The sequence below is a fragment of the Antrostomus carolinensis genome, unplaced genomic scaffold, assembly GCF_000700745.2.
Source record: "Antrostomus carolinensis isolate BGI_N321 unplaced genomic scaffold, ASM70074v2 scaffold36071, whole genome shotgun sequence".
Lineage (NCBI taxonomy): Eukaryota > Metazoa > Chordata > Aves > Caprimulgiformes > Caprimulgidae > Antrostomus > Antrostomus carolinensis.
Window position 1 is genome coordinate 1 of NW_010296858.1, and position 15,712 is coordinate 15,712.

General features: G+C 40.2%; 1 protein-coding gene across 2 annotated transcripts; it reads left to right on the forward strand.

Moving 5' to 3' along the window:
• The first annotated feature begins 1,744 nt into the window (after positions 1–1,744).
• Positions 1,745–11,953, forward strand: AMMECR1L (AMMECR1 like). Of its 2 annotated transcripts, XM_029087567.1 has the most exons (7): positions 1,745–1,841; positions 1,911–2,151; positions 7,550–7,660; positions 8,149–8,263; positions 9,010–9,100; positions 10,085–10,181; positions 11,419–11,953. In XM_029087567.1, the coding sequence occupies exons 1-7, from the start codon at positions 1,745–1,747 to the stop codon at positions 11,528–11,530; spliced, it is 864 nt and encodes a 287-aa protein (XP_028943400.1). In that variant the 3' UTR covers positions 11,531–11,953. The 2 variants fall into 2 exon arrangements, with proteins under 2 accessions (XP_028943400.1, XP_010176725.1); XM_010178423.2 differs by having other exon boundaries at positions 1,745–2,151.
• The last annotated feature ends 3,759 nt before the right edge of the window (positions 11,954–15,712 follow it).

Here is a 15,712-nt window from a genome sequence, read left to right on the forward strand (position 1 = left end):
GGCGAAGGGAGAAGACCTCTGCCCTGCCACGTCTTCGCTTTGAAATGCGGAGTTACGGCTCCAGGCCAGCAAATAAATTGTTTTTCCCCTGAAGGCGGTAACTTGAAAAGGTGCATCTACCCCAGCAGCTCCCCTGAGCCTAGTAGCACAACTTTCTCCATAGGGACTGCAGGAAACGACGGTCACTTTGTCAAAGTTATGCTTTCCCCACACACACTTTTGTTGTTGTTGTTGTTACAAAGTTAGATAATTTTCATTAGGTCTTGTAAATTGTTCCTCATATAGATTATCTTCCTAGAACGCTGAGGTGAGGAGTCCTAGGCAGAGTAAGCACTGCAAGTGTACGTGTTTGGCGCTGAGGAACGTCTCTCAAGGCGTCTCGTACCAGTTCTGGTTCAGTTCAGGATTGTACAACTCTTACGATGGCCGATGAAAGTTCACGGATAAAGTTTACGTTGTTTGCACACGCAGAGGAGGACAGGAGTTGTCACACCATGAATTTCGGTGTGCATTGCAGCCCCCCGTTCTGTGTACGTGTTGTCAGTTCACCCATCCGTTAAATACTTGGAAGAGTTGGAGGGATGCTGTGGTGGCTAAAGAAGTAGCTGGTGCTCACGAGAGCTGAGTGTGACTTCCAGTTCTCCATGGTGTTCTCTGTGACTTAGGTGTCTGTGCTTTTAGCCCTGTTTGACAGATGTGGAACTGTTTTTTCCCTCCCTTTGTGTGTTTAGATCTCACAGTGATGATGATACTACACTTATTTAAATTCCTACCATTGATATGTTGTTCTTGCCCATCATCTTTGTTCATTTTTGTCTGCATTGGCTTTCCTCCCTGTATTTGTTCCACCCCTTCTTGTGATGCAAGAGCTAGCATTGTCTTCTTTGCAAGCAAAACACTGATCTGTTTTGGTTGTTTTTTTAATATCGTATCTGTTTCCTGCCATTACTGCTTCACTCTGTTCAGACTGTGCTCAGTCTTCAGCTCTTCCTCTCCTGCATATTCTCACCATACACCCTACGTGTTTACTTGTGAGCATTATTGATTTACTTACTCCTAGAAAGTGAATGTAGGTTCTAGTTCACGGGCTCTGCAAAACAGTCGGTTGTTTAGAAAATGGTGGTTCAATGCTTGTAGCTTCTCTTTGTGTCTTGCTTGGACTAGTGCTAAATCAAGGGCAGCACCCCTGGGAGTCCAACCTTGAAGGTGTCATTTGGAGTTGTTGTTGCTCTTCTGTTGAGAATGAGGAAGGGAAATGCACTCATGGTTTTTTAACAGCTTGTTTGCCACTGACAGAGGGGAAAAGGGTGATCTGGAAAAGTAGTGGATGGGGTATATCTGTAGTCCAAAGTCTTTTTGTCTTTTTTCTTATGTTATTCCACAGTTTCATTCCTGTTATGGGAAGGCTGGTTATGTTTTTTTGTGATTAGCTGCCTATTGAAATGTTCAGTACACCTCACCAATAACTTTCAAAGTGTGATTTCATGCATGTTGTGTACACACTTTAATTTTTGTGTTAAAACACCCCTTCTGCTTGCTGAACTGGCTTAAGTGCTGTACTTGGGTGCATATTGTGAGGGTTTTCTTCCTCTTTTTGTTGCAAAAGCAAACCTCTCTGACACCTTAGCAGCTATTGGTCTTTCACCTGTAACTGTTTTGTGTATTGCTTTTTTTTTTCCCCCTCCCCTCACCCCCTCTCCTGCCAAGGTTCTGCAGTGCTCCAGGCAGCAAGTTTTGAAGCAGGATGGGAAAAAGACGCTGTGTTCCTCCACTTGAGCCCAAGCTGGCAGCTGGCTGTTGTGGGGTAAAGAAGCCCAAATTGTCTGGGAGTGGAACGCACAGTCATGGGAATCAGGCCACAACTGTACCAGGCTCCAGTTCAGGTCCTCTTCAGAACCACCAGCACACAGACGGGAATAATGGAAGGGAGAACGTATCTGACTTGACTTTGGGCCCAGGAAATTCCCCAATTACTCGAATGAATCCCACTTCAGGAGCTCTGAGCCCACTTACTCGGCCCAATGGAACTGCCAACAGCACCAAGAACCTGGTGGTGACAGCGGAGATGTGCTGCTACTGCTTTGATGTACTCTACTGTCATCTCTATGGTTTCCCTCAGCCACGACTTCCTCGATTTACCAATGACCCCTAGTGAGTAAATCCATGTGCGGGAGGAAAGCTGAGAAACCAGCATCCAGAGCTGCGGTTTGGTTGGGGAGGGATAAAGGCTTTCCTCTGGGGAACAGGAAAACTGGTATGCAGGGAAGAAGGGGGGCATTCTGCTGCTTGCTTTGTCTACCAGAAACAAAAAATGGTGTGCTGTAAGTGCACAAAAGAGTAAAAATGTTCTTTTATGTTTGTTGGTGGAGATGAGTGGAGCTTTGAAGAGTGACCTTCAAGGGAGAACATGCTTAGCTCTACAGAAAAAGACTAGGCAAAATATGAGAAAGTGTCATGCTTCTTCAGCTCACAGTCTGATGTGTTGCATGAGATGTTGCAAACTTTATCAAGGGGTGCAAACCCACTTTATAACATTCTGTTAAAGTTGGCTGCCTTCTTTGTAAATAGATTCCTCTGCAAAAAGCTGAACTGCACTGTGCCTCCCATAAAAGGCACTAAAAGAATGAAACTGAAAGTAGAGTGAGAATGAGTGAAACTGAAAGTAGAGTGTTCAGAAGACAGTAAAATAATGTCACTAATTTGAAGAGGATTCTGCTTCTAATGGCAGGCACTAACTTAGGGAGGGACAAGGGGAGAGACTTCCTTCTGCAAAGCAAATGGAAAGGGAGTAAAGTAAGAAGTTGAAAGTTCTCATCTCATCCTGAAACAAGTGCTGAGCTGGTAAGAACTGGACAAGGACACTCACAAGGGTGTTCAGTTGTCCAAGTTAATGGGTTTAGCAGGGCGGAGAACCAAAAATTTGCCTGTTGGGGAACCAAAAAACTGTTTTACGGAGATAGTGCTAATATGGGGAGAAATGGAGAGTTAACTTTCAAGGCCGATACCAAGGTTAAGAAGAAAGGAGGTATGTATGAGAAGAAGTGAGGGGAAGGATTTATGAAGGTATTTCGCTTTGGTGAGCTTTAGCTGATGTTTATCTGAAGGTTGAATGCGTAGGTGTGGAAATGTTAATGTTGTTAAAATGTTTGGTGGAAGAATTATAGGGGGGGGGATCAATGACAGATACACCTGACACTCCTCCAGGGGCCACCTCCTGAACAATAGATAAAATAAAAAGTTGTTGACATCCTTAATTTAAGTTAATGAATTTTAAATTGATGTAAAGGAACAATGGCTTAAACAGGTCAAGGACTTTTTCTGTGTGTTGACTGTCTCCCCACCTTATTGGCTGTCAGTGTAGATGTAGGTTGTGCTTCCATGCAGTTATTATCCGAGCAGGATTATGGATACATGTTCTGAATGCTACCACAGACTAAGCTGTTTAATATTGTAAATACAAGTGAATGGAGAAATACTCTGGACTAGAATATAGAATAGGTCCAAGGACTGTCCAAACGGAAATATTTCTGTTGTTATTTCTCATACCTAAGCTAAGTAGGCTTCTTTTAGAAAATGATGCACTAGTCTGCTTATTTTGTCACTTGAAATGCAAAGGGGGGGTTTTTTTGGTGATTGTTTTTCTGTTCTTCAGTTAATAAGAGAGATGATTTTATAGAAATTCATTATTTTGGCGTTATAGAGATTTCTATCTGAATTTTGTTGCTGTTTCTGTTGACTGGTTTCAAAAAGGGTGTTCTTTCAGGAATCTCAGCTGTTTGAATTTTATGCCCACATTTGAAAAGTTTAAAATTGTTCATTGGGCATTTCTGTGCTGATAATTTAAAAGTCTTTTAAATCAGCATTCCAAAGCAAAACCAGCTCTTCTCTTTTCTTCCTTCCCCTCTGGGCAAATGCCTACCTGAGTTTTCTTGTGTTTCAGTATTTATGCTATTGCTTCTGGCAAATAGTTGTATGTACCCCGGGGAAAAGCAGGGGGTTTGCTTTCTTGTAGAGTGGCACACAGGGATGATCTGTCACACTTGAAACAGTAATGTAATGAACTGCAAGAAAAATGTTATCAAATATAAGAGTAAGCAAGCAAAGTGAACATACATAAATAATTTGCATTGTTGTCCTTTTTAAAATAATTAATATTGATGTAATAGATCTTTAAACAAAACAAAGGTATATAACAGAATTCTCTCTGGACGGACAGACAGACAGAAAAGGGACTGTTGATGGAAGGAATAGAAAGATGCACAGGTTTATCCTGACCTATTTCTCAGAAAACAGATCTTTTAAATTGATACTGAGCCCTAGCATAAAGATAGAAATCTTTGTGAAGGTCAGGATTCTGCATAAACAGGGTAATACATAAAAGTTACAGTTGTGACTTGAAAACCACTGTGAATTCCAGTTACCAGCTTGAGAGGAATGTGCACACAGACAACAGTCTTGATGGGAATTACAGAGCTGGTAGATTCCTATGGAGTAAGGGAACCTTACATACGTGTTAGCAGTGATGTTCACAAATCAATGTAGAGAAGGCAGCATTGCAAGACTCATAGTTATATCTGAATTCACTTGGTAAATGAAGAAAATCTCCCCTTTGCTATTCAGGTTACTGAAAACATTATAGTTTTGAAGCTGTATGGCATGCAAATAGTTAATTGGTTCCTTCTTCCAATTTTATACTTCCATCTTAGATTTTTCTTTTTTTTTTTTTAGTAGTAGGTATTACAAACAAGTTTCTAGTTGCCATGCAAGACAAATAATAAGATACTTGCATTGTAAAATCCGTACTGTAACAGGTTTTTTCCTACTACAAGCTAAGTTCTGATTTTAACAAACTATATCTTGCTGCTTTAAAATTCCCTTTGTAGTTGCAATTGGAGAAGCTAGTTTATCATTGCTGAAATTCCCCTCTCCTCAACCTAGCAAATTCTCATCAAACATACCTAAGTAGGACGTTGTGGCTGGGGGAGAAATGGTTGCTGTAATGTGCTGAGGATATGAACTGTGATGTACTGGTCAGTGCTCTGGGGTGAACATGGGCAAAAGATCGTCATGACTTTTTTCAGTACATCTGGGAAATACTCTTTTCAGGAAGGGGCTATGAAACAATTGACCTATTGTCAGCTGCACTTGCGACTTGCGAAGTGTATTTGTTCTGTAGATACAGCAACAACATCATTTCTACAGTGAAAAACTTTATAATCACAATGTTTTATATACTTGTACAAAATCATATAGCTTTTTGTATGCATCAGTTGTTATGACCACAGTGAAAAATTGTTTAAGATGTGCTTTATGATATTTTAAAATATGACAGCCTTCTGAATCTAATTATCCTGTCCTTTCTGGTAATGTCTCTTCTATTATAGATGCAGGAAGCTGTGTCACAGCTCAGTGGAAACATAATCTTTTTTTTTGGGGGGGAGGGGTGGGGAGGGTAAAGAGGTGAATTGGAAATGTGAGCCTGTGATTTGAATTGAAGAAGAGAAGGAACGTACTTAGATTTGTATTCTGTCAGTGATGCTTTTCATTTTCTCTCTTCCTTTTTCTGTTTGGGGTGAGCATCACGTGGGCTAAGCAGTGGTTTCAAAACTTTAATTAGATTAAGCCAAATTTCCACTGAGCTTGTGACAGTAATGTTTGTCAGAAATCTCCTTTGTAAGTTTAGTATATTTTTTTTCTAAGCTTTCTAATTATTTTGTTGCCCTCTGTTTCCGTTTTCTGTTTCAACATATGGTAGCTAGATGAAAATGGAGAGGAATGATATCGTGCAAGTGCCTTGAAGTGTTGTTGGAAAACTAGAACAGTAAATCCTCTGTCTTGGTCAAGCAACCATAAGGTGGCTGATGGTTGTGGAAGAATGTTTCTGCTTCCTCTGTGGTCAAAGTACTTCATAATTACCACTGAAAGGCTATTTGCTATTTTGGGTGGTACTTCTGCTGTTGGTCACAGCTGGTAACTGGATCCTGAATGATGGATTTATGCTGTGATAGAGTTTTTTTAATTCCATTGTTGCTCTGAGGAACATTACTGGGTATTGCTTTATCGCTGCAGCTTAAATTATGTTCTAACTACTTCAACATAAGAAGCTCTGTTGCCTGTATTTGAGAAATCATCCACACTCCATGCTGGTTTTGTTGTTTGAACAGAATCTCTTAGTATTTTTTGTAATGTTTGCTGCAAATATATATTGCTTACAAGAGCTTCAAGAGTTCGAGGAAACTAAGTTTCTGACCTCTGTTGTACAATCAGTTATTCTGTCTTCATGTTTTAGAACTCCTGTAAATGTTTGTTTAAATCTCAGAAAATTGTTGTCTTGGCACTGCATGTTTTCTATCATATTACTTCTATTTTAAAGTTCAATAGAAATCCACAGACTGATGTTTGGAATTACTAATGACTAACTTTCTCATTTGTGCCTGGGTTCGAAGTGACCACATCTTGTATTCAGTATTCTGTCATCTGAAAAAGTAAGATAATTTGTCCTGTTTTTATAATTAGATCAGCATCCTCACTTGCCTCACAAAATTTTCCAGATGTTCGGACATTCTTGTAGAGCTGCAGCCACCACTGTCCTTTCTTTACTGTTTCTCTCTACAGCTGTTTGCAATTTCACTCGCTTCTGTAGAAGTGAACTTTTTGCACTTAATATTCAGTCATCTCTTTACCTCTTTACATCTTCATAGAACTCTTCTGAATACTGTTGTTTTGAACTTGTTCTTTGAGGCTTAATCATGGCCTTTAGTTTTAGAGATTGAAGTGAGCCTGCTGAATTTGAGAATCTACTGTTATGCTTGTAAATTCATGATAGTAGACAGGAAAATGGAAATCCATGTGATGTTTGAGCAGGAACAATATAGTGATTTAGATATGTGTTCAGCGGGAGAGAATATGTGTAAATATAAATCAAATGTAAGGTAAGCAAAAGATGCGAGCGTAAACTGTTGGAGCACTTGAGATGGACCCAGAAGTCAAATCCTCATGGAAATAACAGGAGGGAAAACAAGACTAGGCTTGCTTTTTATCCCTTAAAAAAAAAAAAAAAAAAGCTTTTATCACAAACTTGAATTATAAATGATTTGCAGAGTGCTTGGGGATCTTTCAGGTTCTGTGGTACTATAAATAAGTAGTCTTGCTTCACCTACATTAACTTTTATATGGTTTATCATGTAAACTAGTGGATGGTACTAAGTGAGGCCATTACAGAGGTAATCAGTGGGGTCAAGTAACCATATTGCTCCTTAGAAGACAGTGCAGAGTCTGGCCAGGAAGGTGTCGGTGGAGGGCTTGCAAAGTACTGGTGGAAAGAAAGGAATATGCTGAGAAGGTGGGGGGAGATGTCAGGTTTTTTGCATTTGAGGGTGTATAGAGTTTTATTATTGCCAGATAGCAGGTGAGAAAACATGTCTATTGGGGTTTATTACAGGGAGAGAAAGCAAGTGCACGCCTACGTCCTCTTTTACACCTTGTTGATCTCCCCTTAACAACCAAATGTCTCTGGAGGCTGCAGTATTTATCTTTTTTGCCTTTTCAGTCCACTCTTTGTGACGTGGAAGACGGGGCGAGACAAGCGGCTTCGTGGCTGCATCGGGACCTTTTCAGCCATGAATCTTCACTCAGGACTCAGGGAATACACATTAACCAGGTAATTATGTTGAAAATGAAATAAATCTGAAATTGGTTTAATTTGCGGAAGATCTATAAGGATTCAAGGTTAAGGTGTTGAATCAACATAGTTTGATTTAATACGCTTCACCATAAAATAAACCTGAGAAATGTAGGATAGTTAGGGTGAGGTAACATATCAGGATTTAATGGAACGTCTTTGCAACAGGTGAATTTTATTTGACGTTTTATGGCTAATGACAAAGCTGTCTTGCATAGGAACGGTTTTGACATCTTATGCAGCGCATAGTGTCTCTCCAGCTGCAGTAATTGGAGGACAGCATCAGGAAGCTTGCATTAGTGTTTGTGTATTACAGTTCATTAGATTAGGAAGAGATGCAAATCATTTTCTCTGCAGTAGCAAAGAGAAACATGTTTCACAGAGGCATAATCAAAAATGGAATAATTGAGCATCTGACACTTTAATTTGTTGCTTGTATTAGGCAATATATCTTCTCTTTCCTTTAGTGCACTTAAGGACAGCCGATTTCCCCCCCTGACCCGCGAGGAGCTGCCCAAACTCTTCTGCTCTGTCTCCCTCCTCACTAACTTTGAGGATGCCAGTGACTACCTGGACTGGGAGGTGAGAACAGGTGCATTTGGAACTCTGCATCACTCTCTCGTTCCATTCGGGTTCGGGTTAGTACATGGTGATATGTCTCCTTCGTTACAGGGGTGTATGGGGATAGAAGGAAGTGGGAATAGAAGAAATGGGGCTGGACAACTAGAAGGGAGGAAGAGGATGGGCTAGCAGTATGCTTTTGGTTGGGAGGGCATCTGAGTGGGAACAAAGAAACATGGAAGTGTTTTATGGATTTGGCCCAGTAGGAGATAGATGTAAATACAGACGTGAAGACTTGGCAAGTATTTTGATGCTGTGAATAGAAACTGGGAATAAAAAGTAGTTAAGACCGAAGGTATTAATGATTTTTAGGACCTTATACATGGAAGTGTATTTAGTTCATGAAGGATTAAATAGACTTTGTGGTTTGGCTATTTTAGGCATGACTCCTATGTAGAGGTCTTTAATGCCCAACATAAGAGATGGAAAACCATCAGACTTATGACAAGACTTACTTCAGGAGAAGTGGTAGGGAGACTGGTTGGGCTTGTCTGGGAAAGGTGGCAGAGGTCCTTTATGCTGCTAAGAGAGCTACTTGTGAGACCTGCCTGGCAAGGACGGAGAGTGGGAAAGAGAATTGTCCTTATCCAGGCAAAAGACAAACTGGCCATAGAGAGAGAGTTGCACAGTGTTGTGGGAATGACAACTCGATCGCGGGCTCAGTGCTAGCAAACACCTCTTATTTGGCTATTCATTTCCATCTGTAGGTTGGGATCCATGGGATCAGAATAGAGTTCATCAATGAGAAAGGTGTGAAACGCACAGCCACGTATTTACCTGAGGTTGCTAAGGAACAAGGTGGGTTTGAGATGGCAGCCAAACATGTCAACACATTGTGTCACAGAGTTGGGCAACATAAGTCTATGGATTTTGGGTTTGGATTGCAATGCTATCCTCATAGTAGGGCCATGGAGCCACAAGGCTTAATCTGGATAACTGACACTTGATACAGCTGCTGCTGGGTTTTCATCTGGCCTTTCTCTCCTCCCACATCTATGCACAGCTGTATCTTAGTGTAAAAATGTTTTAGGCCTTAAGAAATAGAGGATCTCAAAGTATGGATCTTCCAGCTTCATTCAGCATTGCATCTTTCCTCTTCTATGTTTCTCCCACCAACTAGGATAACTGCAGGCTGCACAGCACCATCAGGAGAGTCCCTTTCCTCCTCATTCTTGCTAAAGTAGCATCCTCCAGATGAGGGCAGGAAACAGGGCCCCTCTGGAGCACACTTCCCACTCAAATATAGTAGTGGTCACCATGGTAACTGCTCAAAATATTGCCTCCTTTCCTCCACCTAGCAGAGTGGAGTGGTCGCATCCTCCTGGCTCTGGGGCAAAAGACTAAGGTAGGAATTTTAACTCTGATCTCTCACATAGCAGTGAACTGTGCTATCACTAGAGCATCAGGTTGATCCCAATTTGTCTATGTAAAGAGCTAAGTATTATTTTAAAGCTTAGAGAGCTAAACTTGAGTGGCACGTGATAAAACAGTTTGGGGGCCCTCCAACAGAAGCAAGGTGCAGACCTTTGTAAGAGAAGAGGTCATATGGAAAATGGAATTACTGTTTTATAGGCCAGTTCCAAGATGAGTTAAAAGGGGTTGGCATGTGCAGATAGTGTGCATGCATAAGACCCTGTGTGTCCAGTTCAACACTGGTATTTCTAAAGCTCAAAGTTTCCTGTTTAATTGTTTGCTTTTCTAGGGGCCTTTTAATGCATATCTTATCTTTCTGAAACATCATTTTTATATTGAAAAATTTTCCTTGCTTCTGTTTTTCAATAGACTGGGATCAGATCCAGACCATAGACTCCTTACTCAGGAAAGGTGGCTTTAAGGCTCCGATTACCAATGATTTTAGGAAAACAATTAAACTCACCAGGTAAGTCGATATATTTGTCACGTTTTAATTTTACTTTATAGTGTTTTGTGTGTAATTTAAAGTATTTGTGCTTGATGTAAGTCTCCATGCCTCTTTCAGATGAGAGATGTAGTCTGAAAGACAAAATGATAAATGCCATGCGTTAGGCATATAAAGTATATGGAATGAAGCGCAATATGTTTGGTCCATGCAGGATCGAAGTTGGCATTTCCAAAGAGAAGTGTCACTGGTTTTAATATTATCCATATGAAAGATCAAAAGAAGCAGAACCTTTACAATGGAAAATAAACCATTTTAACTTTTATCTTTACAATGGACTTCCTTTTCTCAGCGTTCTTATCTGTGGATGGTGTAGCTATTTGGAGGTGACAGCTGTCTTAAAACCAAACCACACAAATTTTGCTGGTTTTCGGAATTTGCTTGTTTTTCTATACCCCCAGCTGTTCTATTGGTTTCAGCTCCCTTTATCTTAGCAAAAATTGGGACATTCTGGTTTTGTATAGAAACACTAATTTATCAGGTCGTTCCTTACCTCTGGAGAAATAAGGTGGGTGTACAGGTTTTTTTTTTAACAGGAGAGGACAGGATGAAGGTTTTCATTAACATCTGGTGTAACATGGACTTTGTGCAATTCACAACCACTTTGAAGTTATCTGTTGTGTAGCATGCTTTAGAAGCACCTGGAAATCTCTGGTCTCTCAGAAGGAACTTCACATTTTGTGAATTCTGGCTGTACAACATGGACTAAGTCACATATATGCTATAGTAAACCTCCCCTTACCCAACTCTCCGTCATTTTCTTTCACTAGCCTCTCAAATGTGAAGGTAACCCCAAACGTAAATAATAGTGAAATACTGGTTATTTAGTTTCTGAAACTTGAGCCTTCTTCCAGCAAAGTTTTCATGCCCATTTTTTTTCCACAGCAAGTGGACAAATAGAATACAAATTGATAATTTGTTTCCAGTGTGCTACTTCAGGAGTCTCCTTAATTATGATTGCCTTGAGTAAGGCTCAACTTTTGGGACACTGAAGCTAATTCAAGCTTAGATTAATTTATTCAGGGTCTGATTAGACTACTGCATGAGGCAATATCAAAAGTAGTTTTTGAAGTTACTGGGTTCCTCTTGATCGTTATTGGCTGTGAGCTAAAAGGTGATCTGGTGTGAATGTTTTTGTGTAGTCTCTTCGTATGGCATAGCCTGTTTACGTTATTTTTTTCTCATGCTGTTCCCATAGGTACCGCAGTGAGAAGGTGACAATCAGTTATGCAGAATACATGGCTTCCCGTCAGCATTGTTTCCAGAATGGCACTCTTCATGCCCCCCCCCTCTACAATCATTACTCCTGACACACGGCTGCATGACCAGTCCCACTCCCCAGTTGCTGCCAACGGCTACGACATCATTGGAGCAGATGCCTCCTCTTCCTGGTCCAGTTACTTCTATTACTGCACCATTTTATGATGCTAGCTTCCGTTGCCAAGTCTGCCTTCCAGCTGACCTGGGGGGAGGATGAGAGCATGACAGAACTTCAGGGGCCCAAGCCTTATCTCAGCCTTCCCTCCAAATGGGGGTTCAGTTGGATTGGGGCTCCATGCCTACGAACTGTCGTGAGGTGCAGAAGGCCTCTAGGAGTGAAAGTGCCACTTCGGACTGCTCTGTTCTTGTGTGTTACCGACACTCCGGAAACTTGAGTTGTTTGTTATGGAAGCCCCCCAGATCAAGTAGGAGCATTCCCCTGGCAGCCTGGGCAACGGAGTCCAACAAAACATTTTTTAGGTTCTTTTTAATTTTTTTTAACCTCTGGTATCTGTTGTGTACCAAGAGCTGATTGCAGTCCCCACTCATCACAGGCAGACATGATGATATCGTGGAGGGTTGAACATCTGGATAGCACCCCATCCTCATGGACAGAAAACACTTCAAAGATGTGAAAAACCTTTGAATGGTATTGCAGATCAGTACGTTATTTAAATAAACCCTAGATGGCTTTAATTATCAGACCTCCCTGTAGGTTGGATTCTCTAGAAATCCTCTTGGTTTACAGTTTTCTGGGTTTTTAGACAGCGCTTTGTAATGTAGCCTGCTATGAAATAGAATGCTGTTATGCCTGTAAGAAAGCAACATGGCACGTGCTGTGTATGCAAAGGGCAAGGTACTTCAGTATCCCTGGACAGTCTTCTCTGTTACAACCAAGTTTTGTGTCCAAACATTTGTAATGGAGCCTGATTGGATTAGGGATCGAGGGGGATTTGCAGGGCTTTGACTGGAGTCATACAGGTGAGACTAGTGACTGAAATTTGTTTAACTTAAGCTAACAGTCTTGGGGACCTTCCTTTTGATAGGACAGCCACTTTCTCCAGTGTGACTATCGATCTTGAGAACTATGAGTATTCCAGTTTATAGCAGGCCTGTGGAATAGAGCTGTGTAGTTTCACTGCTAAGTTATGATCTTACATAGTGTAGTCATTACCACATCAAAGCAATGAGTGGGGAAACCTGCTTTACCTAAACGGTGTGGAACTCGTGCATTCTGTATTTCTTCTCCCATCGTTGAGGATTACAAGAAATACTCCCTTCAAAGAGGAAGATAAATTATCCAGTTGTTACTCTGTAGCATCATTGAGGGATGTCATAAACTCTGAATTATGACACTATCTTCATGAGGTCACTGGACTTCAAAATATAATTTGGGATTTTTTTTTGTTTGTTTATTTTGTTTGACAAGTTTCTAGAGGGTCAACAATGATTGGAAAAGAAAATACAAATGCATAGCAGATTAATGGCTGTTTGGTTGCATATACCTTTAAAGTTTGCTTGTGTGTGGTAATGATGGCTTTTAAAATTGGCTGATGTTCCAAGCCTGAAATTCTTTCCTGGCAGGGCAGGGAATAGAGCTGGTAGAAAGCTCAGAACTGCATGCTGTTGCTCCTTCCGGTCCTAGAGAAGCAAACAGAATTGCACAGTTTTGCTTCATGTTGGTGTAACGTTCTTCTGCTGGAGGAGAGAGATGTGAGGGAAAGGAGGGGGTCCTCTTCTGGATAACGGTGCAATATCGACCCTGCTTTCCTTCTGTACTGGGTCATTCTTATAAATTGCCACTTTTCCCTTGTGATGTTGTTGAAAAGCAATTGAAGATTAAGGGATTGTTTCATTATTTCCTGCTGCTGAGAATAAATTGGTCTTGTTACAAACTCGAGTGGTTTGTAATTACTCTCCCAGGTGCGTGTAGTGATGGGGGAGGGTGGGGTCAGCTCTAAACATACCACTCACCTTTCAGCTGTCAAACAGTATGATACATAGGGCTACACTCATTACTGTTCAAGTGTTCTATGTTAGAATTTAATTTCTAAAAGGTTTAAAAAAAGCAAAAAAAATGGTGCTAAAACTTCACCCCTGAGCACGCTCAGTGAGACTGGTCATGCAGGCATACAGTGCCAGGCTTTTCAACAATATTGTTTATTTTTCAAATGTTTGCCCTGTTCTGTGTCTACAACAGTGTATAGTGTTTTCCTGATTTCATTTTATTTGAATAGGGGATGACTAAGGGGTGGGGTGGGGAGGGTTAGCTGTCATTTTTAAAGAACAGAATTTTAGGATTGAGTGACTTGGTTGGTTTAAGCCTGAAGTGGGCTAGGTGGTTTGGGACTGGAGAAGCCTTATCCTCTCCCACTTCCATTTCCCCACTCAGTCTGTTTAAAAAAAACAAAAAACAAAAATGCCTCTAAATATGTACTGTGTTCTTGTCTTGTTGCAGTGAGAAGAGAAGCTAGCAAATCAGAAACACTGGTCTGCTCCCTAAGAAACAGGCCCTCTCAGCTTTAGTCTCATAAGGGTCCAGCTATAAAATCAGTTGAAAAGTGTGTCAGTAGTTAAGTTAGCTTGGAAAAATGTACAACAAGGACAGGTGGTCTCAGGAAATAATCCCATTTCTAGATCATTACATGGCAGCTATGCATAAGGATGAAAGAGGTGAACTAGAAACAAACTGTACTTGGAGTTGCCTCAGGATGGAGGCAACCAACATCAATGACCAGTTGATGTCATAATTTCCCTGTGGTTATTTGTCTGGGACAGCAGGATAGAATTGCTTCTCAAGTAACTGTTACTTGGTTTGATCTGGATTTAACTCATCCTTAGAAGCAAGTGCCTTTTGGTCTAGAAGGGCTTATTCTCATGACAACCACAACTGAGAAATAATCTCACTGCAATTATGAATTGTCTTGTTTTACAGTAACTACAGGAGAATGTCTTTGATCACTGGAGTCTGTCAGTGTTGGAATGTTTCCACTGTGAGGTTCTAAAATTTTTTTTTTATTTTTTTTTTTCATAATGTTCAACAGTGAATCTCAACTGAGGCCATTTAACTTTGGGAATGTTTTGTGGTCAAAATATCACATATCTACAATTTATCACAACAACAAAAAAATCTGTAAGCAAATCTTAAAGAATTAATTTTAACCTTTGCACAGAATAATTTGTTTCCATAGTACATTAACAAACATCTGCAATCTTCACTGACTATAGTGCTGTTTTCTGTTTGTATTCTGGAAACTACATGTTGTTTTGTTGGGGTTTTTTGGTTAATTTATTTCCTTAAAGCAGGAGACCTCTTTTGACCTTCAGTGCAGAGATGTCAGACCAATTCTTTGTATTACACTTGGTTGCCTCCTACCTATATAATAACTTCTGAGTGTAAATAATGGAACTCTATCCTCTAATGAAGTATTGTAGAGAATAAATCATAATGGATAAAGATTATTTGCACTGTCTTTTTTATATGGCTTCTCACAGCCTTTATGGGGGATAAGATGAAATCTTTCTTATCTTGAAAGATGAACAATACACTACATGTATGAATATCAAACCTCTAAATTATGCCAAGTGTTTGGAACCAGGGAGGTTGCCAGAAGGGGATGACAACTGTCTGGAAGCACAGAAGTAGCCAAGACAGGCTCACTAGAAGCAAAGAAAAATAGCAGGAAAAGTAAAAACAAAGATTAAATATGTTACATTAATATTGGCATAGCAAAGTATCTTTGTATCCTGAAATAATGTTCACTTGACAGTAATTCTCTGTTAGTTGTCATGATGGTGAAATATATAAAGCACATCCATAGATAATTCTGTATCATACCGAAAATGCTGAATTTGTGCATCTACCAAAATTATTCTTCAGTTTTTTGTCTTTTAAAATGAAAACAGACTATCTGTACTTCACAGGTTGTAGTCTTCAGGTGATCTAAAATTTGTATTTCAGGAAAAAGAAATGCCCATCTTCCTACATTCTTATATATATTAATGCTTGCTTTGGGACAGGATCAATTGATTTGTATAATGGTTTTGATGTACATACCTCTGGCTTAAATGCGGTTTGGTTTGTTTTTTTTTTTCATACACTTTCAGGTTATTGCTCATTTTTTATCTATGGCAGACGTATAGTTAAAGATCCTCCATTTCCTGTTTGTGGTTCTTAGGAAAGGCATATCAATGCCTTGGATATCAATGAAGAAAAGGCATGAGACCCCCCC